At 52.9% G+C, this 26,930-nt stretch overlaps 1 protein-coding gene across 2 annotated transcripts; it reads right to left on the bottom strand.

Moving 5' to 3' along the window:
- Nucleotides 1-563: 563 nt before the first annotated feature.
- Nucleotides 564-26,874, bottom strand: GMIP (GEM interacting protein). 2 transcript variants are annotated; one of them, XM_064475626.1, is made up of 22 exons: nt 25,876-26,874; nt 24,421-24,558; nt 12,953-13,046; nt 12,793-12,868; nt 11,886-11,949; nt 10,875-11,000; nt 10,532-10,596; nt 9,985-10,095; nt 9,658-9,738; nt 8,818-9,006; nt 8,571-8,708; nt 7,931-8,121; nt 7,241-7,362; nt 6,915-7,001; nt 6,693-6,791; nt 6,468-6,607; nt 5,936-6,124; nt 5,723-5,860; nt 5,436-5,632; nt 4,618-4,912; nt 2,924-3,044; nt 564-2,399 (listed from the first exon to the last, which is right to left on the bottom strand). In XM_064475626.1, the coding sequence occupies exons 1-22, from the start codon at nt 26,123-26,125 to the stop codon at nt 1,903-1,905; spliced, it is 3,408 nt and encodes a 1,135-aa protein (XP_064331696.1). In that variant the 5' UTR covers nt 26,126-26,874; the 3' UTR covers nt 564-1,902. The 2 variants fall into 2 exon arrangements, with proteins under 2 accessions (XP_064331696.1, XP_064331698.1); XM_064475628.1 differs by lacking the exons at nt 24,421-24,558; nt 25,876-26,874 and adding an exon at nt 21,089-21,336.
- Nucleotides 26,875-26,930: the final 56 nt, after the last annotated feature.

The following is a 26,930-nucleotide window of genomic DNA, read 5'->3' on the forward strand; positions in this document are numbered from 1 at the left end:
CGTTAGCTGTGGCTGGATGACAGAAAATCCCCATCCCAGGCAGGAGAAGAGCCGTGTCGGACCCTGCACACAGGCTCTCCCCACGCCAGCGGGACCTGGCAGCCGCCCAGCTCTGGCTGGAAGCGGTGCTTTGGCAGCTCCTGCCCTCCGCAGATTCCCAGCTCTGCGGAAAGCGGTGAGGAACGAGGAGTTACGCGGTAAGAGCGAGCGGGTTTTTCTCTAACAGTGTTTCTGTGCGTATCGGGCTGCTGGAAGGAAAAGTGGAGGGCAGCGGTGGATGGCAGGAGTATTGTACGAGCCCCTAATGCTTCTCCTGCGTAGGATGAAGCTCCTTCTTAACTCTTTAAAGGTGCAGCAAGCAAAGGAAACCAGGGTATTTACCAGGGATGTTCTAGCTCTGCTGGTTCCTCAAAGTCTAAATTCTTGTGGGCAAGAGCTACCTTTGTTTTGAAGAGACGTGTGTGTGCTCGGCACTTTCAATAATAGCCCAGCAAGCATCCACTTAAGGCTTCCTTATTCCCCCTTAACGGATATATAATAAAACACCCAGTAACTTCTTACAGCGGTTTTCCAGTACAAGATAATTTAATATTTAAGAATTCAAAGCACTGTATTAACAAATATACACTGTTCCAGAGATGCGAACTCTCCTTGGCCTGAACTGTACAAATGCTAACAGACCCTCAGCGTTTCTTTTACAACTTCAGGTTTTGGTCCTGTATTTTAACAGTCTTTTAATGAGACAAAAGAAACTTGTAAAGGGGATTGTTTAACCTCTTGAGCTCTTTGGGGAAAGCGTAATGTTTTCCTTTCGCATTTAGCTCCGGCGTCGTCATATGTCTCCGAACGTCTTTGTTGCCGATGGTAACGACGGAAATGTGCCCTAGTGCGGAAGTTTTTATGTTTTCGTCTGAATTTTCGTGCTGCGTCCGCAGCCAAACACCAAGGAAATCTGTAATGCTGCCCGTGCGGTAATGCAAAGCCATCCTGTGAACGAGCAGCGCAGGAAGCCTGCCTTCCCCGTGCACGCGTCACGAGATGGCACTATGGGACAGAGTCCTCCCTGTCCGCAGGTTAGAACCTGGCGGAGAGAAAATCCACTGCAGGGAGGCAGGAAGGAGCATCGGGGTGACCCACGTGTAGGTGAGCTGGAGACCCAGCAAGCCCGAGCAACCTCATCTTAGACCCAAGAGATCATCTTGGAGGTTGGGGGTTTGCTGCCTTCACGACAGCAGCGGCTTCACGTGGAATTATTGCAGAAGCTCAGCGTGCTTTGAGGGGAATGGAATTCCTGTGCTGGAGAAATGGGGTCCGGCTCGGAGTACGGCAGTGTCTTTTCCCTTTACAGCATGGCTTTGCGCTGACTAGCAAGTCGAAGCTCCGGCAACGGAAGCTGAAGGATCCGGAGTACGTGAGCTTTGCCCGTGTACCCTGTTCTATTACACTCAAAAAGTGAATTACGCTCAAAAACGCTGTGAAATAAAAACAGGAAAAATCAGTGCTTGTTGCAGCTGCCAGAAAATGACCGTTTGGGCACGTTTTCTGTCTGACGTCCTACATATCAGTTGCCTCCTTCCTGGCTGCATCTTTCTAGCCCGGCAATCTGTGTTCCCTCTACTACTTGCATTGTCCTTCGCGCTAAGCAGGGCGTGTTCCAGGGAGAGAGAGAGCGCGAGCCACTGGCCTTGCTGCTTCTCGCTCATTTGGGTTTGCTAACAAATAAAAAGCAAATCCTGGGTGAGCCGAAAGCCTGCCAGGTAGTTCACAGCATGTGCCTTTTCTCCAGCCTGATAACAGGGTGTTATTCTCACCCCATCGCTATTCCTTTGTTCGGCAGGTGTGGGATTTCACTCCTCCCTCCCTTTCCGTTGCTATTATCTGTTACCCTTAGGGGTTCTTTTTCTATAGGTATGTCCCTGGGTTGGGGTCCTCTGCTTTCTCAGGAGATCCCACGCCCTCCAGGGAAGGCTCAGGGGACACAGAAGTGTCATCGACTTTGAACTTTGAGACAATCCTGGCTGTTTCCTGCGTGATCTCAAAATGCCTGAGCTGCTGTCTCCCTCCTGAGCGCTGCTTGAGCGTGCCTGTGTCGGCCGAGGTGTTCCTGCCCCTAGCGCTCTCCTCCGGGCCGTCCTTTGTCGTGGAGCTGCTGTCGGGAGGGTTACCTTCTGCACCAGACTCTGTTGCCACGTTGGCTAATGTGCTAGTCCTCAAGGGCAAGCTGGAAGGCTTGGGAATGACTGGCTTTGTTTTTGCCTGCGTTCGAATATATTTTACGGGCTGTCGGCTGAAATGGCATCTGGGTTGGGTCCCTACGACCGCGTCCGAATCACTGTCCGTCTTTTCCTGCACAGAGTCCTCCAGGTCCTCCAGCTCAGAGCCGATACTTGTATTCGTCTCTGAACAAAAAATTAGACAGTTATCTTAGAACAGTGAGATAAGGTTACTACGACAAACAATTTTGGCTGATGACTTCTTTTTCCGGTTAGAAAGGACACGGAAATCCCTCCTGCGTGAAACAGGCTAACACGCCTCCCTCCAACAGCTCCGTTAATCAGGAGCAATCGCAAGGTATGCATTTGAGAGAGGTCTAAGATATGAATCGGGGGCGTATTCTCAAAGCTGTCCTCGAGGCGTGAAAGCCGGGGGAGCTGGCAGAGGCGACTGCGGGCTCGAGAGCTGAGGCAGCAGCAGGGGAAAGCCCCTCCTGAGAAGAGCAGAAAGACGTAGCTCGCGTGGGATCACAAGCACGTGGCGGTTGCTCTGCAAGACGTTAGCTGCACAAAGACTGAGCAGCGATGCCGGCGAGGGCCCAGCTAACGCTTCCTCTGCTGTGTCACGTAGAGGCAGGCAGGAGGTGTGAAAACCAGCAAACGTGGTACAAGACAACCCATAACAGCCTCACGATCGCCGCTTTATTTACCTAGGGCATCCACGCTTAACCGACTGTGGGCTCCCTCCAGAGTCAGCTCATTGGTGGCTTCCCTGGAAGACGAGTTATCAGAGACACAGTCCACATTTAAACCATGCTTGGAGGAGAAATTCTGTTGGAAAAAGCCACGAGTGTTTATACAGGCCTCTTATTTGTCATGAAAATACTATCGACTCCCACTTCACCCCAAATGCTGTTAGAGGATGCAACCACTTGAGCTGAAAACGCCTTGATTTCTCCCAGGTAAGCGCTTGGGGAAATAGGGAGGGAGCTGGCAGAAGGTCACAGCGCAGGGCCATGAGAGAAAAATATGGTTCGAGACCTGCCAAATCCAGCATTTGTACCACAAAACTCACCCCAGGAAGCAGCCGCTGCTTTCCGCCGAGCAGCAGCCTGCTGAGAGCGGTTCCCGCGTCCCACGGGACGCTGAAGTGGCCCATTTCAGAACAAAAAGGGGAAACATCAGAAACCAAGCCCTTAACGGTAGCGCAAGTAACTGCGGTCAAATGCAAACGGGGGAGGGGGCGAGCGGAGGACACGGGAGTGCCTGGGAATCGTAGGTGGTGTGGAGCCAGTGTGGGTTTGCACAAGGAGCCCGTGGCCTAGGCCGCGGCTCCAGACGCTGGTTTTATTAATGGCAAAACGAGAGTGCCCTTAGCCACCCCGCTTATTTTTTAAAGGTCTGTGCAATTCTGCCGTGCTGCAGAAGCGGGTAAAACCAGCTTTGAAAATAGCCAAAAGCAATTGTCGTGTGTATCTTCAAAGTGCTTTCTGTGAAGGTTTATTAATCCTGTAGGATTTCTGCGTGCAAGAAGTGAATTGTGTCTACCCTGGTGATTTTATTTCAGCTGTAATCATAGTTATCCTAATTTCTGCTTCCTCAGTGAGCTGAACCTGTAGAGAAAGCGGCGTTACTGCCCGTCAGACATGGATATGGTCACTGCAGACACACAATCTTGCACGTAAGCCCCTGTGACTCAAAAGCGGGAGGCCGAGAGTCCCCAAACCCAGATCTTACTCCCTTTGGCTTAACTTTAGGACAGTCACTTCCCCCTTCTTGCTCATCAAACCAGCTGTGAAAAGGAATAAAGACCCCCACAGTGTCCCAGCTCACGTTATGCCCATTTATGTTTTTAAAGTGCTGGGAAATAGGATGTGAAATATTGCGAGGAAAGAGCCGTGGAGCTTGGGAAGAGCGCAGAACACTCGGTAGCAGAGGGGGAAAGCGGGGTCCGCGGCCGCTGCTCAGGGGTGCCGCAGAGCCCTGTAGGGCTGTACCGGGGAACGCGCTGGGTCTTGAGCGCACGTAGCTTAAGATGTGCTTAAGATTATTAAGATAGGCCTCTTCCAAAGTTGTAGAGCTGTTGACAGAGAGAAACAGCAGTGTCCTAAGCAATTCAGTATGGAGAACCCCACCGTTTTTCAGAATGGCTGGGATCTAAAACAGGGAGCAAACCCACCATCCAGAGTGGTCTAAGAAGCTGCTGAGTGATCTGTAGCTTACAATTTTTTTTCCCGGTTCTCTCACCCCACGCGCAACAGCCTCTCTGCTCCTTCCTCTCAGAATAACCCTCTGATAGCAAATGGTTTTGTTATCGTGAAAAGAAGTTCTCTTTAATTGCTAGTCCACTTTCCTCTCCCTACAGCAGGGTCAGTAAGCCCAGCTCAGTGTCTGGGAGCTCTACCTCTAGAGTTATATTCTGGATTGTGTCTGGGCTCTGAGGTCCCTCATCCTTTTCTGTCGATGCTTCTTGCGAAGGATTTTCACATCCAAGGGATAAGGATGGCGGCAGGTCATCCATCCCAAACACGCTTTCGTAGTTCTGAATGAGAAACTCCACAATCTGGGCTTGATACCCAGAGTCAACGAGGCACGACATCGAGACGTCGCTCCCTGAGCCGGGCCGGATCAGAGTTGGCCCAAATACTATGCCCAGGTTGTTTGGGGACATCTTGTTCTCTTCGTATTTCTCTGCCACCCTGGGGAAGGGAAACAGGACTGTTAGGGGCTTCGCAGCTCTCAACCAGAATGCACCAACACCCCCATTTCCTAGTAGAGAGAGAAACCGGGTCCTTTACGGGGAACAGAGCTCTGGGTCTGTTTGGGGAGACTCCGGGGAAAAACCTGAGGAGTTGCCTGGACCTGCCTGGATGGTGCTGCCCTAATGAGAGCGGCTGTTGCTTGTGGCCCGCGTTCAGAGGGCTTGATTCATGTTATTCCTTGACCTCTTGCTCCGCGCTTTATAAAGCGTTATCAGGAAGGACCTTCTGGTCCTTCTCGGTCATTAAGACTTTCTCCTAATTGCTGCAAGATGGTCCTCTCTACGAATGAACGTTTTACCCCCCTTGGCTCTAGATCAGCCCCTCTCCCAGGTCGAGGAAGCCCAGCCCTCCTCGTAGGCGTGCGGTGCTGAGCCAGCCGCTCCTCGGGCAGCGAGGTCTCGGCAGGGATCTCCTGCGGCCGGACCTGACGCCAACCAGCGTGGCAGCCAGCGCTCCTCACCTGTACAAGTGTGCAATCAGGTGCCGCAGGGTGTTGTAGTTGCTTCCAGGCAATTTGCTCAGCAAGTACTTCATGCTCTGGATGGGGTCCGAAGGGAAGCCGGCGCAGTCCGACTTTTCCTCCCCAGGTTTTTGCAGGTCTTTGGCAAGCGCAATGAGATCGTTGTAGAGCTGGGACAGCAGCACCGGTGCCGAAAGCTGCAGCGAGAGGGGAAGAAAACAGCAGGTTACTTCATCCTGCCGGTCTGACCCCGATGAAGGCGCTCGGCTGAGGGATTTGGTACCCACTTCCTTCAGGAAATGCTTCAGGACCCCGGTGATGTCGTGGGGGGAGTGCTCAGAAAGCTCTACCAGGCTCCGTCCGTTCTCAAATGCCTGGCACAGCTTTTCCACCCGGGCTTTGGATCCGCTTATCCGATAGATCCCCTGCGTGGTTCAGAGGCGGAGAGGTCAGGAGTTTTGCATACAGGGAAGACCAAAGCAAAATGACTGACTACTCACCTGCACCCCGAGGGCGCGGGCTTCGATTTCCGAGGTGCATTTCACCACTATGAAGGGAACTTCCTCTGGGAAGTCTCGAGGAACCTGTGTGAAGTCAATGCCGAAAAGAGGTACTCGGTTGGGCAGTTTCTTGTGGCCACAGGTGATGAGGAGATTCTCGAGGCACTTCTTGTGGCAGGCCAGGCAGCACTGAAACGGCAGAACCGCCCCGAGTTATGGTCTGGTTGTGGTCCAGCACTGCAGCAGTGGCTGAACAGGGAGGAATTCTCCCTTTCCCTCAAAGATCAAAGTCCCATCAAGCCCAAGAGGGTTGTTTCAGGCAAGTGGCAGCTGGTGGCTTACTCAAGGACAGAAAAACAGAGGGAAGGGAACAGAAAAAGGGAGGCGGGAGGAAGAAGCAGCACAGAACTTTGCAGAGAGGCCCCTGACTCCCACAGCCCTTCATTGAGACGACGGTCGCCCCGGGCTCCCGCGTGCATCCCAGGTCACCCCACGCTCCCAGGCATCTTCAGTGACATCCTCCAGCCCTCACCTCCTCGCACTCGAAGCCGCTGACCATGAAGGTGTCGCATTCCCTGCACTTGGATGGTCCCCGCAGCTTCCGGAGCCGGTGGGTCTGCGCTGCGCTGGAGAGGAGGACGTTCTTAAACTGATGTTGGGATGTACCGTTTTCTGCAGAAACAGCATCCAAGTGTGAAGAGGAACCGACGCCTAAGCACGGTTTCCACCTCGTTGGTCAAATACGTGTGTTCCTCACCGTTTTCCAAAGTTTGCAAGGAATCTCTCTCTTCAAAATCATCTGAGGAGGACATGGTGCCGGTGGATGGAGCTTTCAACAATTTCCTATTAGAGTTTCCTTGAGAAGAGGGAAAATATAAACGCCCGGTTTTGTCCCCATGATGCACAGTGGGTCAGAGTAGGCTTTCATCCCGTTGTACGCTTCTGGGCAATATTAGGCAAGAATTTCTGCGGCTCTCACCTGGGCTAGAATTGGGAGAGTCCAGGGATCGGGATTCACAGCTCCCACCGAGGCTTTCTGTGTCGCTGCAGAGGGATTTGTTCGCGCCTGCAGAGGGTGGATGCAGTGACAGACCATCCTGTGAGAGCTCTTGGGGTGCTTCAACACGGGGCTGAAGTCCAAACCAAGCTCCCAAGAAAATCCGTAAGTACTTGGCAATATTTTCTCCCAGTCTGAGCAAAGCCTTAAGAATTTGAGAGCCTCTCCCGCCTCTTTGGCTACTAATCTAAATTAAACTACAGTGGCTCGAGGGGAAAATTGGGTCATCTTTATTGAATTCAACCTACTCTGTTCACCGTTTGTGGAGAACTGCTTCCTGGATGTGTCTTCTGGAGCGCTCGCATCCTTTGCTGTGGAAGAGGGGCCGGTGTAATGCAATGCCGTCTTCTTTTTGCTGCTGGGAGGGGACCTGAGAAGGGGTTGCAAATAATTTTCCAGCAGTGAAGAATAACGGACAATATTGCATCACCGAGGTGCCTTAAGGGTACCTGAGACAAGGCGTCTGTTTCAGGCAGCTCACAGGTGTAAGCTGAGTTTAAGGCGACTATAATGAGCACTTGTACAAAACCAGGAAGACAAATTTGTTCAATATAATTTCACTTTTTCTATCCGCAGGGGGAAAAAAGAGATTAGAAATCAAACGGCACCCCCGTGAGAAAAGAGTGATCCGAATCTTTGGCAAATGGTAGAAATAACCGAAGGGCCGTGGTACAAAGCTGCCGCCCTGCTGTGGCCGACGTCGGTCCTCTGCTCGGCAGAAGGAACCGAGCGCGTCTTTAGGGATCTACGGAGCTACGCAGAGAGAAGATCCAAACGCCTGGGGCTGAGGGCTTTTCTGTAAGTCGCACTCTCATCGCTGCCGCGTCGCTAGTGACTTCATAAATGTGTGTGAAACTACTTCTGTTGTTCTGTGCGCTATATATTTCTGATCTTTCGGCTAGGATGTAAGTTTTCCGCGTGGGTTTTTCTTTTTTTACCTCTGCCCTCCAGCAGTGAGTGGCTCGAATTCAAACGCTTCCACGTGAATGTCTTTCTTCTGCAGAGCCTGAATGAACCCCAGGTATTTCTCACCCGCTTTGTATGGCTTGCAGAGCTCGGTCAGGACCTGGTATTCCACTGGAATCGGTTCTGACTGAGTCTGCCGCTGCTTGAACATCCTTAGAGTGACCTTACGGGGGAAAGAAAACAAAAAATCCCTATAATTGCTAGTCAAGGCCCAAGTGAGGCCCTTGGATCTCACAGGCATTCACCAGTCACCAGCCTTTCGTTGCCCAAACTGTTACCTGCACTTCTGCTTATTGATGGTCCTACTTAACAGGTCAGATCCAAATTATTTGTCACTGTTTCTTGTTCTAGGAATTTTTTTTTCCCCTGCCTAGACCTTTTCTGTGGGTATCTGTGTCCTCAGAGCAGTAGGAATTGAAAACGTGATGGTATATCTGAGATTTTTGCTGGTAGCAAAGCAAGGCCCAGAGCACTCCCCTAATTTCAACTGCTGGAGAGTGGTCAGTTACAGAGCGGTTCAACAGTGAAACGGTGGAGAGCCTAGAGGTCTTATCCCAAACAGCAATTTCCCTGAAACGAGGATTAGAGGAGAAATTAGAAGAAAACACGTACCCACATCAGCACCTCATCGCCCTGGTAAATGAGCTTCCGAATATGGGAGACGATCCGCGCTCGTACTTTCTCCAGTTCTTGCTGTCGAAAGTTGGCGTCGTTGATGCACGTCTTGTACAAAGCTTCCGTTTCCTGAACCTGTGCGCGATGAGAAACGGAGCGAAGGAGGACAAAGTCACCGGGAGACGCCGTCGCGCGGCGCCGCGGGACGGCTGGGAACAGCAGCGACCCGATCTGAGCTCGTCACCTTGGCTTGTGCCTCCTCGCAAGAACGACGCCGCTTCTCCAGCAGCTTGCTGGCGCTGCCGGGGTTGGTGATGGCTGTGCTCTGGTATTCGTCCTCCGCCTTGGCGCTCAGGTGCTTTGCTTTCTCCAGCTCCTCGCAGCGCTGTATGTACTGCAGGCGGGACTTGCGCAGGGACGACAAGGATTCGTTCTTGAATAGGAAAAGGAGCAGTTTAGGAAGCTCGGCGAGGCAGCGGGAGGAACAAGTCACAGCAGGTCTCTGCTTATATGGAAGGCGCCCGTCTCTTGGTTCAAATGGATGTTATCACTCAAATAGGCATCGCTCTTCTCCCTCCCCCTCCTCCCAAAGTTCAGGAGCTCTAAGGGAGCCCCTGGGTTTCCTCTACAGCTGAGCAGAGACCCAGCCGTCCTGGATCATGCTCTGCAAGGTGCCCAGGAGCATCGTCCTCCCTCCCCTCCTCTTTCCCTGGCGAAAAGGGCTGATGGTGAAGTGCTAGCAGGGTGTGTGAGCTGGGTTTTGGGGCGCGGGGTCGCAGGCGCAGAGCCTGCCTTTGCAGGGGATCCCTCTCGGCTGAAGACAGCCCCGTGCCGGCACGCGCGAACCCAAAGCATCCTCGCTCTGCCGGCCTCTGCGGTCGGCAGGAGGCGGTGGGATCTAGCAGGCAGGATGGCACAGGAATGCTGCGAGCACTCCCCCCGCCTTGTGCTCTTCAAAACCATCCTTTCATTCAATAGCAGGACGCATATCATGTTATTTAGTTACTCCTTATTCATAAACATTTGGGTTTGGCGTTTTGAGCCGTGAGTGGCGTAAAGGTCAGGCTGTCGATCGGCCTCTTACCATTCTCTTTTGCTCCTTTGTCCACTGATCTTTGAATTCTTTCCTCCATTTCTCAATTTCATTCTTCTTGGCTGACAGAGGCTGCAGAGGAATAATAGTTAGGACGGCAACGGTTCCTCATGAGGCAGGAAGAAGTATCTGACGGACGAGGGCATGATATTAGAAAGCAAGCCTTGCGAGATGCCTTTTTCCCTTGAACTTGGTGTGCGTTTCCTTCTTTCATCCCTCCACCCCCATGGGCCAGAATAAATCACTTCTGTTAGGTCTCTGTGCTGCTCCCGTCTAATCTTTCAGCAGAGACGCCTAGTCCGCGCAGAAATACAGCACCTGGTAGAATTCCTTCTGCTGGAGCAAGCCTGCAGTCTCACTAGCTGAACTCCCAACCTTTATGTCATGTTCCAGGACCATCGTATAGAGCATCCGAAGAGGCATGTTGTGCTGCAGAAACAACAAAAAAGCAGATATAAACCGATGGATAATTAGCGCAACTTCCCTAAACCAGGTTTGTGGTAGCCGTGACCGGGGCCTGTTACAGAAAGGTGAGCGTGTCTGCGGTGGTTAAATGAGGGGGGTTATTTCAGCCAACGCAGCAGGATGCTGGAAGCAGGAGAGCTTTTATGCTGGGCAGAGCTGTGCTGACGCCTCACCAGTTCATCCTTCTAGCTCGTTTTCCTAATAATCGCTCTGTTACGAGCCCATAGAACAAAATAAAAGGAACCGTTCCAACACTGGGAGTTTTAGGCAGGTCTTTGGAGGCGGGTTTGCTTAAGCTGGACTCAACAAGCAGCTCGCCTGCGCCGCCAGCCTCACGTTTGCTCCCGCTCCGAAGGGAACCCCGTGCCCTGAAGCTGGAACGTGTCGCGAGGAGCCGTACCTGTTGGAAGATGGCGTTTCGTCCCGATTCCGCTATCTTCACTATCCCCTTGGCAAACTCTGTCTCTGTAAAAGGGCAGAGCGGGTTAGAGGCCAGAGCGAGGCTCGCGGAGGTGGCGTTGTCAAAGCCAGACGTCGTTCCAGTCAATTAGGGTCATTCAGGGAAGGAGAAATTCTGACTCTCTGTCTTTATCTTCAAAGAAAAGCAGCTAAAAGGGCTGGTGTTTGGCCAGTTTCTCACTGGTGTGCTTTTGCTTGCGACTGTCTGGTTTTGGCTATGATTTAAAAACAAAAAGCTACTGAAAAGTGCACGGACTCTCAGCTGGTTCCGCGCACAGACTCACCGTAGCTCAGGCGTTTTTCAATCCAGCTGAGAAGCTCTTTGACGTATTTACACCACATTTTGGCATATTCGAGGGCTGCGTCGATGCCGCCTTCACATTTTATCAGCATTTCGTCTGCCTCCTGAACTGCAACGGAATAAATCCAGGTTCGGAACAGCCCTGGCTGGTGGGCAGAGGCTTCCCCCAAGGCAAAGTTGGAGTCTCAAGAGTTGCTGCTGCAAAATACTTGGATAACAGCTGTAAACAAGGTCTTTCACTGAAAAATGTCATTCTGAACCGCTTCCCAGCGACACCGCACTGTCCTCCCCGTGGAACCACGCGTGTTCCAGGCAAATGACAGGTATATTCCTCTGCCCCCCGCTTCTAATTAAATATTTAGATTTGATTTGTTTGGAAAACCGAAAGTGAAGGACTTAACGGGTTCCTGGGGAGTTGAGGGAAGGATTCTCGTTCCTTGGTGGAACCTAAGGCAGAACTGTCACGCTGCGGGGAGCAAATCGAAGCACATTTCAAGCTGAAATCTGTGAGAAAGCAGCTTAGAATTTTTTTTTTTTTCTTCATTAGGGACTTTATATGAAGAAAAACCAATTTTATGTTGCATTTTATGACACCAGCAACAAGTACAGAGCTGGTGAGAATCCTCCCAGCAGGCAACAAAAGTGCTTCAGGGTATCCCAAGTGTCACCGGGTTGAATTTTCCTGTGCTTAAAACAGACCTTTGGGAATGGATGTCTCGGTATTTAGCAATCAAGACCTCGTGAGCAGCTCCTTAATGAGACGTTAATGGATGAGCAAGGGAAGATCCGCGCGCTGGAGGAAGCAGCGGGACTTCTGAGCTCAAACAGGCCTCCGTGTCCTTGCTGCCCCTCAGCCCGAGCTCAGCCCGAGCCTGATGCCAGCAGAGACGCCGGCGTTATTTATCCGCGTCGTTAGGAGGCTGCCGGGACCGACGCCGGGCGATCGACTCGGCGTTCTCATGTCACCCCGTTGATATTTAATGAGCAATGTTACCTGTCATGTCTGCCTGCGCTGGCTTCTCTGAACTGGTTTTGCTCTTGCAGAAACTCTCATTCAACTGTGGGGCGGGGGGAAAAAGAAAATGGTGAAGGAAAAAAAAAAAAGTATTCAGAAATTTGGAGGATTTTTTCGTAAGGCCAGCTGGAGTGCTGATCTTAATGAGCTACGCTCTTAATGAGTGTTAAATAGTAGCCTGGGATTCGACAGAGGGAAGGTAGCGCGGTACAAAACCCTGCCACAGACAGACACGGAGGGAACGCGTCACGAGGGCAGAGAGATCGAGGCTGGGAAAGGGCTGCAAGACTGAATGCTGGCAGCGCTTATTTTACTATAAATCACAAGATATTTGATTTTCATTAAGTTTAGCTCATGGGATGATATGATGACGTGAGAACAGAGAAAAATTAACTTCCTAGCCCCTGTGTTTATACAGAAAAGCATGAAATGCGGCTGATTATCCCCAGAAGTCCCATAGTGCCCAAAGCAAGCAAAAACCCCCTACGTTCTATTTTGACAGGTTTTATCTTTCTTAAGGCCAAAATTTTAGAGGTTTTGGATGTATGACTGCAACGTATCTTGGGTTTGCTGGCTTGTCTGAGCTTTTTCGCAGCACGCAGGACTTAAACCAGCGATTTCCACCTCTTGTTTTTCAGAATATAAATCCAAACAGTAAATGCCCCAATGTTTCCACTAAACATTATCAGCTCTGCTGCCACCTCCATCACTTACAAGTGTTGCACCGTTCTTTTCCCTCTGTTCGAGTAAGAGCTGCAGCTATGTTTTTCTTTCAGATGGCCACCCAAAAACCCATTTCAAGAACATAGAATTTAGTGACATCAAAGCGTGCACTTTGGCACCGGCCGTCGATAATGTCTTTAATAAAATGGATCTCTTTGCCTACCGGAACGGCCTCTCTTTCCGCCGCCTGGTCTGCGTCGTCGGTGCCGTCAGCATCGCCGATGAACATGTCAATGGTCCTGTATAACGAAAAAGAACCCAATTAAATAAATGGAGGTTGCAAAAACCCTGAAAGCTCCGTTCAGCCCCGTTTCCCTACGTACGCATTTCCAATTGAGATTTCTATGGCATCCAGGCCCCGGAATATCTCACTGTACCGCTTCCTACTTTCAGGGGTCCTCTCTTGATTGTCGAGACCTGGAATTGGAGAAGAAGTGGTTTTGCTGACGCGCCTGACCCAAAGCTCCCTGAGGTCGAGAGGACGGTTTCCAGAGACGCCTGCGAGCGTGGCTGAGCCCCGTTATCCCGCGCGGATCCACAGGGAAGCGACAAGCTGCGATGCTCTGGCAAAGCACAGCGAGGTGAGATGGGATTCAGGAGAAAACTTGGGTAACGATAAATTCACCGAGGTTCTTCGGGCAGAACCCCCAGAAAACGAGTCTGCGGATGCCCAGGGGAGACATCTAAGCTGATTTTAGGGCCTGTGGCCGCTCTGAGCTGGAGTCACGCCGCCGTCCTTAGCTTGGCGCTGGCGAGACCCGGCGGGGGGACCCGAGGACGCAGCGGCACGGCCCGCGCCCTCCATCGAGCCCGCCGCGCAGCGTGCGCCGGCAGAGCCACGCGCGTAGGAAGCGGGCAGGCCTTGCAGAAGCCGCCCGTTCCTTGCGACACAGGCGACGTGCAAGGTTTTACGTGCAGGGGCCGTTTCTCAATATTACACGTGCTTATTTATTAATCTACGTTACAAAATCCTGCACCTCATTTGGTCCCCAGCGGGTCCAAATTATTGGGCATAAAACCCACAAAATTGTCCCCGCTTGCGTGGCAGGGGCGCGTCGCCCCTCGCCTCTGTAGGGTTTGAGCACGTTCTGCCCACGGTCGCACGTGGAGCAGGGTGGCGGCGAGCACGTGCACTTTACACGGGGTGAGCGATGCTGTTAATCTCGCTTTCCACTCTGTCGTGCGCTTGTCACCGAGGGCTGAAACAAAAATTGACTCAGGCTGAGAATAGCTGAAAAAAAAAAAAAGGGGGGAAGTTTTAAAATACGAAACTGGGCACAATTGGTAAAAACAAAAGAAAACTTCGCTCTCTGTCCTTTTGACATTCCAGGAAACAGGATGTGGTTGACCTAAATCTAGACTTGCTTCACTGATAGTTGAGTTTTTCACAGTAGGAACAAGTACTTGCAAATGTTGCTCAATGATGCTGGGTAGAAAAGTCAGTTTGCGTCTCATTTACTCAGAGCTACTCCCGGGCCTTGGGGCAGTCCTAAGAAATCCAGGCTTTTTCAGGCCAGGTTTTGCTTAGGAGCTGCCTGCCATTAAGCGAGGTGCCAGGCTACGTGAACGGCGTCGCACCGTGGCTGACCCCAGACTTGCAGAGCCACGTCGCCTCCCGGAGAGGCCGATGACTCCGGGGAGCTCCCAGCACGTAGGGGAAGAGCCAGTGCGATCCTGCTCCTCTTCCAGCCAAGACGGTGCAGGAGAGCACAAGACTGGCTCGCCTCTACTGGTAATAAGGGAGACCGTGAGCACGCACGTGTATCGCGTATCTTGTTTTACTCTATAAAGACATGAGACAATGCAAAGAAAGGATCTGAAGAGAGAAGGTACAATTAACAGAAAGACAGGGACGTATTAGGGATTTTGTTCCACAAAGCCCCTCGCCTGGTGTCAGAGAGCGCTCTCTGACTATCGTACAGCCACAGCACCCAAGCTGTGAACATCAACCCATCATCCTCTTAAAAATAGAAGTGGCTGTGAAGAAGGCTGGGTGGGACACCAAATCACGCTTCTGCTCGCCATCGGCTTCGAGCAGCGTGGCCAGGGCGCCGCGTTCCCTTCTGCACCAAGAAATCAGCTGGGAGCGCTCCCAGCGTACTTGCCTTAGCTGAGCAATTAAGATTTATGCTGCCCTTGTTCTTTAAAAGCTTTCTGCGCGTTTTATTGCAAAGTGGACCGAGACGCTGAAAACGTGTGAAGACGCGCGCGGCGTTTTCCCCGTAAACCCGCGAGGTCTGAAGGAGCTGCGAGGAACCGCTCAGCCGGCCTGCCACGCTTGGGGGACCCGGGGACGGGATTTAAAAGCACCACCGGTGCTGACAGACAGCTGCAAACTGTACCCAGCACCCTTCCCGCCCCGTAAATCAGCGTTTTGTGCTCGGTGCGTGACCTGAGACCGGCAGTTTACCAAACATCTCATTCTGTTTTTTCTGGGAGAGACGCAAATTGTTTGCGATCCAAGGCATAACGACTCCAAGGCACGCTAATTTAATTTGAGTCCTAACTCCTCTTGTGACTTCAAGCGGACGAGCATCTTTAACTTCTCTTGTTTACCACTAGCAGAGGATTGTACAACAGGAAGGAGTGACTCAACTCGAGCAGCGCCGGTGATGGGCAAAGTGAAACGTTCTGCTTTTGAAAGCAGCTATTGCAAGACGCTGTAAGACAAGCAAGAACCTCAGGTTCTCACAAGTTTCACCTCGCTAGGATATTATATGTAATACTATAAAAGTAGGGAGGTGGAAAAATGGGACATAAAACATTTTCCCAGCCTTGCTGCAGCTGATGTTAGTAGCCTCATTCTCTCGAGTTTAAACATGTGCTTCCCTACGCGCAGCCCCTTTGTCATTCCGGAGCAGCACCGATTTGTCCCATCTACCTGAAATCTTTCGAGCGGCTTTTTGGCACGTGCAGGTCTGGGCCGAAGGCTTCATCTGCCTCGTGTCTCTCATCAAGGAAATGAATTGCCTTGAATGTATTGCTCTTCGTTGCCACAGCTGTCATCAGTCAGCCGTCCGTTGGACACCTTCAAGATGCTCCTTCCTGATGAACTGTGTGCTCCTGATTGCCCTCTTGCTAAATATGTAAACATCTGTATACATTTTCCTCTATGGGAAGGAAAATGGAGCCCCGGCACCTGGGAGACTTGCAGAGTCTCCCATAAATATCCATAAACTAATTCAACTTTCAAATCCTGATGAGCAGAGTCTGGCTGGAGGCCCCTCACTAGCGGTGCCCCCCAGGGGTCTGCGCTGGCTCCAGCCCCGGTCAACGCATCCATCGGTGCCCTGGACGAAGGGGCGGAGCGTCCCCTCATCATCCTCGCTGGCGGTCCCAAGCCGGGAGGGGCGGCTGATGCGGCGGGGGGCTGTGCCGGCCCCCAGCGAGAGCGGGACAGGCTGGAGAGCTGGGCCCGGGGGAGCCTCAGGGACCGCAGCGAGAGCAAGCGTGGGGTCCTGCCCTGGGGAGGGGCGACCCCCCGCACCGGCACAGGCTGGGGGGACCTGCTGGAGAGCGGCTCTGCTGGGAAGGGCTGGGGGTGCTGGGGGGCAGCGAGGTGACCCCGAGCCAGCACTGGGCCCGTGGGGCCGAGGAGGCCAGCGGTACCTGGGGGGCACGGAAAGGCGTGTGGGCGGCAGGGCGAGGGAGGTTCTCCTTCCCCTCTGCTCTGCCCCGCTGAGGCCACATCTGGGGGGCTGCGCCCAGCTCTGGGCCCCCCAGGTCAAGGAGGAGAGGGAGCTGCTGGGGAGAGGCCAGCGGAGAGCTACGGAGATGGTCAGGGGCTGGAGCATCTCCCGTGGGAGGAAAGGCTGAGAGACCTGGGCTTGTTCAGCCTGGAGAAGAGAAGGCTGAGGGGGGCCTCATCAGTGCTTATCAATATCTGAAGGGTGGGTGTCGGGGGATGGGGCCGGGCTCTTTCCAGCGGTGCCCAACGCCAGGCCAAGGGGCCACGGGCACAAGCTGGAACACGGGAAGCTCCCCCTGAACATGAGGACAAACCCCTTCCCTGTGCGGGTGCCAGAGCAGGGGCACAGGCTGCCCAGAGAGGCTGTGGGGTCCCTTCCCTGGGGACATTCACCCCCCGCCTGGACGTGGCCCTGTGCCCCCTGCTCTGGGGGTGCCTGCTCCAGCAGGGGGTGGGATGGGATGACCCCCAGACATCCCTTCCAACCCCCACCACTCTGGGATTCTGTGGAAGCCCTTTGCCCTAACCTGTGAGGATTAGGTAGCAGAGCATTTGCTGGGATGTAGGACCACTGGCCTGGAAGAGACTCCAGCTCAGTCCTTGTCCATCCACTACGACTCCACAACCTTATTTACAAATGGATTCTTCAATTTAAAACCAGTTATCTTACAGGACAGCACAATGACAACTGGAATGCTGATCTAGAAACTAACTCTTCTGGAGTTTCAAACCCATCTCTGTTTCTTGACGGACAGCATAACCTCCTTCTTCTTATCTTAGACAATTCCATAGAATCAGAGAACATAGAATGTCCTGGGTGCGAAGGGACCCACAGGGACCACCGACCCCAGCTCCCGGCCCTGCCCAGGACACCCCAAATTCACACCGTGTCTCTGAGGGCCGTGTCCAAGTGCTCCTTGAATATCGCCGGGCTGGTGCCGTGATGCCTCCCTGGGGAGCCTGTTCCAGGGCTCCACCACCCTCTGGGGGAAGGACCTTCTCCTAAACCCAGCCTAACCCTCCCCTGGCACATCTCCCTGCCATTCCCTCAGGTCCTAATTCCAGCAGAAACCTCTTCTAGCATCAGCACTAGACCTGCATCCTAAAGGAGAGCGTCTCCGCACGGCCAGCGCTCGCACCAGAGCGGGCCTGCTGCCGTGTGAAAGCTCTGCCCCATCCTTGGACGGACAAGACTCATCTCATCCGCACCACCTACCTTCTGGAAAGCTCACCGCCCTCTCTGCCTTTTGCCGCGGTTACGGGGAGAGCAAGCTCCCACAGTGGTGGGTGTGCAGAGTGTCGAGGATATTTTTAGCAGGAGAAGCTCTTGTTCTGCCGTTCAGCAGAAGCATCACTTCCCTTTCAGCCGCATTTACCGTGAAATGAGGTAAATGTCTAAAACATTCGGCGTGGCACCGTTGCCAAACCTCGGTACCACAAGCCTGTTCCCGGTAGCACCTTCCTCTTCTCTCTGCTCAAGCCTTGCACTTTGCAACACATCACCTGAATTTTTCCACTGGGGCAAATCTCCTGTTTCTGCATAAAAGGACTCATGTGTCTCAGCAGCGTCTGTGTAAAATCCCCTGCTTGCTAAGCCACGACACGGTTTGAACCAAATTAGGCCAAATAAGAATCCAAGAATCCCAGAATGCCAGGCTGGGAGGGACCTCAGGGATCATCTAGTCCCACCTCTCGAGGAAGAGCCCAGCCTAGACAAGCTGGCCCCACTCCCCGTCCAGCCGACTCTTGAAGGTGCCCAACGTGGCCGAGTCAACCCCTTCCCTGGGGAGATTATTCCAATTATTCCAATTATTTCAATATTATTATTCCAATATTCCCATGGTGACTGTTCTCACCGTGAGAAATTCCCCCTCGTGCCCAACCGGAATCTCCCCGAGAGCAACTTGTGTCCACCCCCCTTGTCCTCTCCATGGGGCTCCGTGTAAAAAGGGAGTCTCCGTCTCCTTTGTAGCTGCCCCCTAAGTCCTGGTCCCCGGGGACGGATCCCCTCTGAGCCTCCTTTTCTCAGGGCTGAACAAAGCCAGCTCTCCCAGCCCGGCCTCGTACGGCAGCTTCCCAGCCCTCGGCTCGCCCCGGTGGCCCCTCTCTGGGCCCCCCCAGTCTCTCCCACCCCGTTTGTACAGCGGGGACCAGAGCCGGACGCGGCGCTCCGGGGGCGGCCTGGCAGGCGCTGAGCAGAGCGGGACGACGACGTCTCTGTCCCTCCTGGCGATGCCCCTGTTGATGCAGCCCAGCGTCCCGCTGCCCCTCTTGGCCGCGGCGGCCACCCCTGGCTCACGCTGAGCTTCCCCCCACCGGGACCCCCCCGGTCCCTTCCCACAGAGCCGCCCCCCAGCCGGGCGGATCCCAGGCTGCGCTGCGCTCCCGGATTATGTTTTCCCGGGTGCAAGACCTGACGCTTGTCCTTGTTGAACTTCAATAAGTCTGAAAACTCTCAAATTGTCTGCCCCTCCAGCGTGAAACCTTCCCACTTTCACCAAGCCAACCCTCAGTGAGACTCTGGTTATGGCTAGCGGCAAATCACGCTGCCCCGATCAGCATCTGTGTCCATCCGAGGAGTAACAGTGTTGGAACAAAACAATCCAAGTTCCTTGAGAACCGTTTTGCAAAACCAAGACCACTTCCCATCTGTCCCTCTGGTTTCTCATCTTCTCCTGCTTCAGTGGAACAAAGGCCCTGGCGAAAACTGAATTTACAGATCAGCGAATTTTTGAGGGGGTTGGAACCGCTACCAACCAGTGCGATCACCCGCAACCGACAGGAAACACTGACGTCTTAAATAGCAGCATGCGTTAGCGAGAGGATTAATGAAACATGTCGGAGAGGGGGAAAGGAGAATTTCCACTTAACACATCAATTCATTGAAAAAGAAGGCGAATGTTTCTGAGGTGTCCGACGGCAGAAACTGAGCGCGGGCGCGTCAGTTTGCAAAATAAAAATGAGGCCGTTGCCCGCTTTAGAGGAAAATATTGTCAAACAGCCTCGTCTTGACAGACCGCAGCCCCCAGCAGTACTTAATTACTAATAATCCCTGCTTTTTAAGTAGGAAAAGTACAACTACATTGAACTTCTGGCTGCTTGTTTCTTAAATATTACGACGTAAGAAGAATTTGGACTGGCAATGAAGCTCAGAAGACACTTCCAGTACCAGAAAGCAGTAAAAGGACCTCCCAATTAGCAACAGAAGGATGAATCTGGGACACTTAGTGGCTAAAAAATAAGACCAAACAAAATCATTTATACCAGTCGTTTTGGTTTCGCAAAAAGAGCCTGTCAAATAAACCTCCTTAACGGATGAGGTTTTGTTGATAACAGGCGCTCGGTGGATACGGCACGCTTGGATTTCTCAAGGGCGTTTGACTTCTACAGTCATGTCACGCTCTGGGTGGCGTTCTCGGCCCCCCGGTAGAAAACTGTTTCACTGCCAAACCTAAAAATACATCTTTAATCAACTTACGGGGTTGTTTCTGGAGGAATCTCAGAAAGAGAGTTCTGCTTTTTGGTGGGCTTATTAAACGCTCGGTCCTTGGATCAGCACCTCTCCCGGCAAAGCGCTCGATGAGACCAAGAGCGTGGGCCGGGCGGTAAGGTGGGTGTTTGTTACAGGGTCTTTAAGTGGCCTCAGAAACGGTTATGCTTCCGCTGCAGCCTACGGCTGGACAGGCACAAACCAGGCGCAGGGGTGGGAGCGGCAGGCTGGGAGCCTCCGCCCCGAAAAGCAGAGATGGGCGCAACGGGGGGTTGCTTAACACGAGCCTCGCGTGCAACGCCGCGGAAAGAGGATCTCTGCAAGCGCTGGGTGCCTACGAAAGGGGAACGTGGAGCGGAAACGGGCTCTGGTCGCGCCGCTGGGCGATAAGCACGTTAGGTGTTAGTGCTGGTTGTGACAAGGGGTTGTGCAGGCGTCGCTGGAGACACAGAAGCGCTCTGTAGGGGAAGGGAGGGGGGCAGAAAACTAGTCCCACAGTACAATTTCCAAACAAGCTCAGCTTATTCAGTTCATCAAAGACACTGAGGCATCCTTTAACTATCCCCATGTATGATCGTGAGCTATAGAAATCCTGCTGATGGTATTTTGATTATCGTGACAAAGGCATGACAAAGTCCAGCTACCGGAAGGCAAAAGAGTTTTCTAGCTACGAGGATAATGATGCATTTGAATGTGACAGCAGGGAAAGCACTAACGTTGCTTGCTGCATTCCTTTGATTACAGAGACAGCGAGGGGTTTCTTTTTCACATCTCTGAAGCGCCAGGGACTGGCTCCTGCTCTGGCAGGAGGGATTTGTGCTCTCAGGAGGCACAGAGACCCCTCGGATGCTCGATCGGTAAGTGTTGCTCCAATTCAAACAGAATATTGCTCATAATTAAGGTTGTCGCCTTTGAGAACAACGACTTAGAGCAAACCCTGGTTAGAGGGACTTGATGATATGCAAGTACCAGCGCTATGAGCTTCCAACCCCTTAAGAGACAACGCTGCACCTTCTGCCTCCTGAAAAAGGGGGTTGCACCCTTTCCTCTTACGTAAGGCAAAGTCCAGGACAAATGCATCAAATAATTTCATCTGCCAGAGGAAGAGAACTGAACAGCCAGGCTCTTCATGGAAACCCCACTTAGAGGAACTTACAGCTGTTTTCTGGCACCCATGTTTCCTCGGTGGCTCACGGGCTGAGCTGCGTCATATGTCATATCATGCCCCAAAAGCTTACATTACAAACAGCACAAAAGGTTGTTTCAAATGCCATCACATACCGTTTGGTTCTGGGTCTCCCATGGCTGAATCTTCAGTGTTTTGGTCTGAAAGCAGCAGAACCCCAAATTACCCAGCTTAGAGTCACGGCTGAATTAAGTAAAACACAAATTCTCGGTCAGATCAGATGGGAAGAAATTCTCCAGAGGCCCATGATGGCTGCAGGTGAAGACGTCCCCGAAATAACCGGCAGAAGTGCCCGTCGCAGCGGCGAGCGCGGCTGCTGTAGCCAAATCTGCTTCCTGCAGACACGCTTCCGTGTAAGGCAACAGCGTGCAGCGTACATTTGTTTGATCATGCAATTTGCATATCTCAGATGTGTCTTGGTAAATAGCAAAGAAGGGCCCGTTTCTGAGTCCTCCTGGCGTCAGGGCTTGCAGGTGTCGCAGCAGCCCCCATCCTTCTACCCGCAGCGCTTCCCAAGGAACTCCTGTGCTTCCAAATATACCGAAGAAACCACTGCGAATCTGCCGGTGGTGAGGGGAAAGGGCTGTTAGGTTAAAAAAAAGGGACAGAAGAAGGGAAAGGATGAGCGCCTCACGCAGGCACGGGCCAGCAGTTGGTCCTTGCCCGAGCCTCCGTTCCTCCGCTCTCTTCGCCGGTGCATGGGAGATCTCGGAGATCGTGGCCTTTCTCGACTTCTGCTCAGCAAAACCGAAATCTAAACTCCTGAGGGTTTGTTTATTCAATAAAAACATGTCTTGTTTTTTTTGGTTTTTGTTTTTTTTTTTTGGTAGGTTGTCAATGAGCTACGGCAAAAATCTATCGCTTGCGGCAGGATGGTTTTCAGCCTGGGAGCCTTCTCCGGGTGGTGGACTGGGATGTGAACCTTTAAATCTGACTCCCCCTTGAGCTGGACCGTCCGCTCCAGCTCACGAGCGATTGATTTACTGGCTGCAAGGACAAAGCCGGCATCGCCGTCCCTAAAACTGGTGAATTTTGCCTTCGGTTTAGGAATACTGGTGGCGATTTAATGAAGAAACTGTGCTACGGGAAATAGGAAAGGTTTATTCCAAGATTATAGAGGGAAGTGAGCGGAAACTAAGTGGACTTTTTTCTCCTGCAAATATTAGAGAAACTGGCAGCACAAATGTGATTCACCAACCAAACTTGCGCTCAGCAGCGAAGCCATTAATTTTTAATAAAAAGCCATGAATAATTAAAAACCCCCTATGTTTTCTTACGCAACCTAAAAGCATGCCTGGGGCTCCGCGCTCCCAAAAGGCAGTTCCCTGTTACTCGGTGTCCGCTGAAGACTCAAGTAACGCTGCTAAATTGCTTCTGCGAGATGCCTCCCCGCAGTTGTGCCACCAGGCAGATCTACAGGCTCTTGTGGCGCCCCGACTACAGCCAGGCACAAGTCGGAGCTAAGGTCTTTCTATCATTGACACTTCTTTCACTTAAAAGAAATCCCAGAGCCTCAGAGTTCCTGCTGCGGGGGTGAATGTTTTAGGCTCGTGTGAACTCGGGCGGTTCCTGCTCAGGCTCTGGAGGTAACGGCTGAATTTTTTTAAAAGAGAACAAGAAAATCGGGATGCGGAACGATGGCAAAGTGCTGCTGGGGCCAGCAGGATGAGCTTCTCCCACCAAACCTTCCCTGGCCCTTCGGGGTTCCTTCCCAAAGAGGCCTTTTGCCCTTCCCCGTATCTCAGCTTTGCATGTTCAATCGCTATAATGACAGGTTTGTTTAGTATAATTATCAGAGCCTGTTTGCAAAGTGCTTTATTTACAGATAAGCGCCATAAAAAGTGGGGTTTTTACCTGGTAGAAGGGCATTTATAGCCAAAAGGATTGCAGCATACTACAGCAACACCCCTCCGATTAATTATATTTAAATAAAAAGCTAATAAAAGCAAAGCAAGGGGTGTGGCTCCTTATTTACCCGAAACATAACTCAGGTCCCGATTCCCAGTCTCCTAGACGTTCTTGCTGACGGAGTATGTCCTTTTTTGGCTGGGTTTTTTGTTCAGGGGGGAGGGGGGTAAAAGGGGAGGCGATAAACCCCTGAACTTTCTTTTGCAGATCAGGGGCTCACAAAAGGGAAGCACGGCACTTCTTGAGAAACGGCCCGTCTCCCGCTCCCGAGGTAACACCGTACCCAGCGCCCTAACGCCGTCCTCGGACCGGAGGGAAGCTGTAGCGGCCGACTCGCCGCTTGCCGGAGCAGCAGAAAGGGCACCGAGCCCCTCCAGCGCAGCCTGCAAACTCCTCCTGCGTTTCCAACAGCTGAGTCTTTTTTTCGTTGCTGTTCTAGACCGAGCACAATGGCAAGTTACTGCAGACAATACGCAGCAGCCGCCCCGTGAGGTCTCGCTGAACTTCCCTTTACGTCACCACTGCTGTTTTATAAGGCAAATATATTTTCATGTCGGCAAACCTTTTGAAGGCAGGGGAGGAAAGGAACCGGGAGTGAAAGTGGCGGTGTGGTTACCGCACCTTCCGTCCCCGCCAGCTCCCCGCTGAGAGCCTCGTGCCAGCCCTGGCTCCGCTCGCACACAGGATATTGCGACGGGGCATCCAGTGCTTCCTCTCGAAGCTCATCTGTCCCCCAAAACAAAGGCCAGGAACCACCACGCTTTTCTTCTGCAGGGGCCGAGACTAGTTCTCAAGTGAGGATTTTCCACTAGATTTAAGTATATCTGAGCTCCCGAGACAGTAACGTGCGAAACAGGGATACAAAGACCATTAAGGATTCATATTCCAACAATCAAACGAGAAGGCCAGCGTGGCGTAGGACCCTACCCTTACCTCCTAGAGGCTGTTAACAGCTTCTTAATTAGCTTCTTAATAAGCACGTGGTGCCTGCAGACCTCCAAGGGCCGCGGAAACGAACTATCGCAACCGTTCTGTGGGTCGGTTCTGCCTGCGCTGGCGTGCGCACACCTGAAAACACCTTGCGTGGGGTTATGCAGGACTCCAGCACTGAGAGGGGTCCCGGCACACGCCTGCTCGCTCCGACAGAGGTAACCGAGCCCAGAAAACCTGCGTTTCCGTTCCTCGGTGTCACCATCCGAACGCAACCTGACTTTATTAGTGGAAAACAGACAGAAAGGGGCCGTTTGCCAGCACAATCGCCGGCCTAAATAGAAAGGCTCTCCCGCCTAAGCCTTTATCTTGCTTTCACGCGCTGTAAAAGCACTGCCTTCCCTAACGATGGCATCTGGACGCGAATAAGCCTCGATCTCTGACTTCTGCTCGGCTTCGGCAGTGACGTGTGCTTTCCACGGACGCCCGTGCGCGTCTGTGCCGGGCCCGGTGCGGAAGCTTGCCGTCACCGCTGAGCAGAGGGCGATAACTACAGCGCTCGTGAGGTCCGCTAACGTTACGGATTTACCGTTGATGTTGGCGATAAGGGTTGCGACGGCAGGCTGGATGGCGTCCCCGGTCAAAGCAGGGTACGTCTTCAGGAAGGAGGAGACGGCTTGCAGTAAATCTGCCAGTTTGGCTTCAGCAGAAGCTGAAATAACTTCTCCTAAAATTAAGAAAGGGGAAAAATTACAATTTATTTGCATGCGTAAATGCTCATCCCCACCTCTCCCAGGGTAAGCACAATGGTACGGGTTCCTAAAAACTCAAGTTCTGTGCAAAACAGCAAATAACAAACTCAGAAGACCAAAGCAAGCAAAAAACCCACATGCAGCGACGGGGTGGATGTGGAAATTACCCAGTCCTTAGTCACCAGGGCCAGGACCTTCGATGAGGCTCCGGCTGCCTTTCCTCTGGGTTCTGCTCCACGAGCCCAAGCCATGGACGTCCCCGCTTCCTGCTGCAGGAGCGTGGCGTATCTTCGTGTCTTTACCCCCAGAGGCCGGCCTCCAAGAGGGAAAACGCAGTCCCAAGCTGAGCGCTCGGAAAGATGCTCGGCCAGAGGACCGGCCCAGGCAGGTCTGATCCCCATACGCAGCCAGCGTCGGTTGGGGGCCGTCGGAAGCAAACGTCTTGCAGAGCTAAAAGCACCACCGCAGTTACGAGTTTGCACAAGAAGCGCGGCCGACCCGACTTGTTCGGCGTGTCTGGGGTAAGGCAGTCACCGTGACCTCGAGCTACAGCTTGCGGCCGTGGGTGGGGAGACGAGGATCCCAGGGAACTTCGGATGCCTCGGTGAGAGGGTGGCACTTCTCCCGGAGGTTTCTTGTTCCTGCGAGTGGTTGAAGGGGTTTTGTTGACGCTGCCGTGCCGTACAAGGCTTCTAGGGCAGCGCCGAGCCTGTGATAGCTGTTTTATTAATTCTTAATTTAGGTCTATTTACTCGGGCTCTAGTCTGGAGAGTGTCCTGCAAGTAGAGAGGCTATCCTGGGACAAAGGAGGGGAGACAGCGTGCCGGACGGGAAGGAATGGCGCTTCCAGGCTGTGACACTCGCTTGGGCTCCCACGGCCACCCAGGGCACCGCCAGCTTCGACTCAGGACGTTTGGGCTCCTTCCCGGCGCTGAATCCCGGTTCTCTCAAGAGGGTCACTGCAGGCGCCCGTTCCTCCAGCCAGTTTAACTCCCTGGTGAGTAACTGCAGGTGCCGATAGCACTTACTGTGGTTTTGCATCGCTTTTGGAGGAAACCCGCGCACTTAGATGGTTAAGTGCTCTGAAATTTTATCTATTGATGCAATTCATTCTAGGAAAAGATGTTTGCATAATTAAGTACCCGCGCCACGAGAAGCCACTCTAAATCGTCTGAGAGCTGTCTAAATTTGTTCTTTTAAATAAATAACGCAGCAAGAATGAGACAGGATCGCTTTTGCCAAATGTAATCTGCTTGGTTTATAAGCAAATAAGTGGATCGAAAAGTATTTACCTTTTCGGAAGAGCTCGCGGAAGTTCTGCAGTCTCCTATCGATGTTCCTCAGGTGCTGGGTGATGCGGAGCACCTCGCCGGCCGTGAGATCCACGCAGCCGGCACCATCGCCGGAGGCAGGGCTCCGGATCGAAGCCCACGAAGCCAAGCACCCGGCACGGGGGTCGTGGCCGAGCGGAAGGCGTCTGCCTGGCGATCCGCCGGCGATCCGAGCACGGCCGGCGCTGCCCGGGGCTCCCGGCCCGTTCATGGCGAGGTGCGGCTTTCCCGAGCCCGGCGGGTGGGCCCTTTTCCCGGGCTACGTTTGTGGGCGCGCGCCGCCGCGGCGCCGCGGGCCGTGGGCACGGCTCCCCCTCGTTGGAAGGGGGAGAAGCAACATTCTGCAAAAGCAAGCGGAGGCACAGGACAAAACGCTTGAGGGAGACAAAAATGGAAGATCTGGGGTGAGTTCTTGCGCTCTCAGCATTTATTCATTTTCTAATTCCGTAGCGGTGGAGCCAGTGTTTTCTGAGAAATGACTGCGGCAAGTTTTAATTATCGAGTTTCTTCACACCCTTTCCAGCAAATGCAAACCCAAGTTTAGGGAATTTTTCCTTAGCAAGGCTTGGATTTCAAAACCAAGCCCCGAACCTCCATACGCGATAGCGCTGCATTTCCACGTCGGTCTCTCTTATTTACCATAACAGTCTCTGCAAGTAAAAACGTTGGTTTAGGCGAGCTGTAGAGCATGTCCTCCGTCTCTTCCATTGTCCTTCCTCGGCTAAAACGCGGACGAGGAAAAAGCCATCGCCTCTCGTGAGAAGCCTCTCGCTTTATCCCAAGTACACCTTGGCGTTGGCTGGTGAAGCCAGGAAGCCGCGCCGGCGCCGGTGCCGCGGTGCAGCCGGGCTCCCGGAGCTCCACCGGGCTGCCCCGTGCCTCTGCTGCGGGAGGCGGCGCTGGGCGCAGCCTGCGTGGGATGAGTCTGCAACCCCAGACAGGTGTCAGGCTGTGTGGATTTTCCACATTCCTCTTGGGAGTTGTGAAATTACTCACTTCCCAGGCTATCTGCTGCA

This window comes from Phalacrocorax carbo, chromosome 30 (genome assembly GCF_963921805.1).
Source record: "Phalacrocorax carbo chromosome 30, bPhaCar2.1, whole genome shotgun sequence".
In the NCBI taxonomy this organism is placed as follows: domain Eukaryota; kingdom Metazoa; phylum Chordata; class Aves; order Suliformes; family Phalacrocoracidae; genus Phalacrocorax; species Phalacrocorax carbo.

What these genes read in the sequence shown, in the direction of transcription:
- GMIP (XM_064475626.1), bottom strand. Translation starts at nt 26,125, where the DNA reads ATGAACGGGCCGGGAGCCCCGGGCAGCGCCGGCCGTGCTCGGATCGCC. An exon ending in GAAACGCCATCTTCCAACAG is followed by an intron (nt 10,096 to 10,531) that starts GTACGGCTCCTC and finishes TTGTTTCTGCAG; the next exon opens with CACAACATGCCTCTTCGGAT. An exon ending in GCGGCTTCGAGTGCGAGGAG is followed by an intron (nt 6,125 to 6,467) that starts GTGAGGGCTGGA and finishes CTGCCGTTTCAG; the next exon opens with TGCTGCCTGGCCTGCCACAA.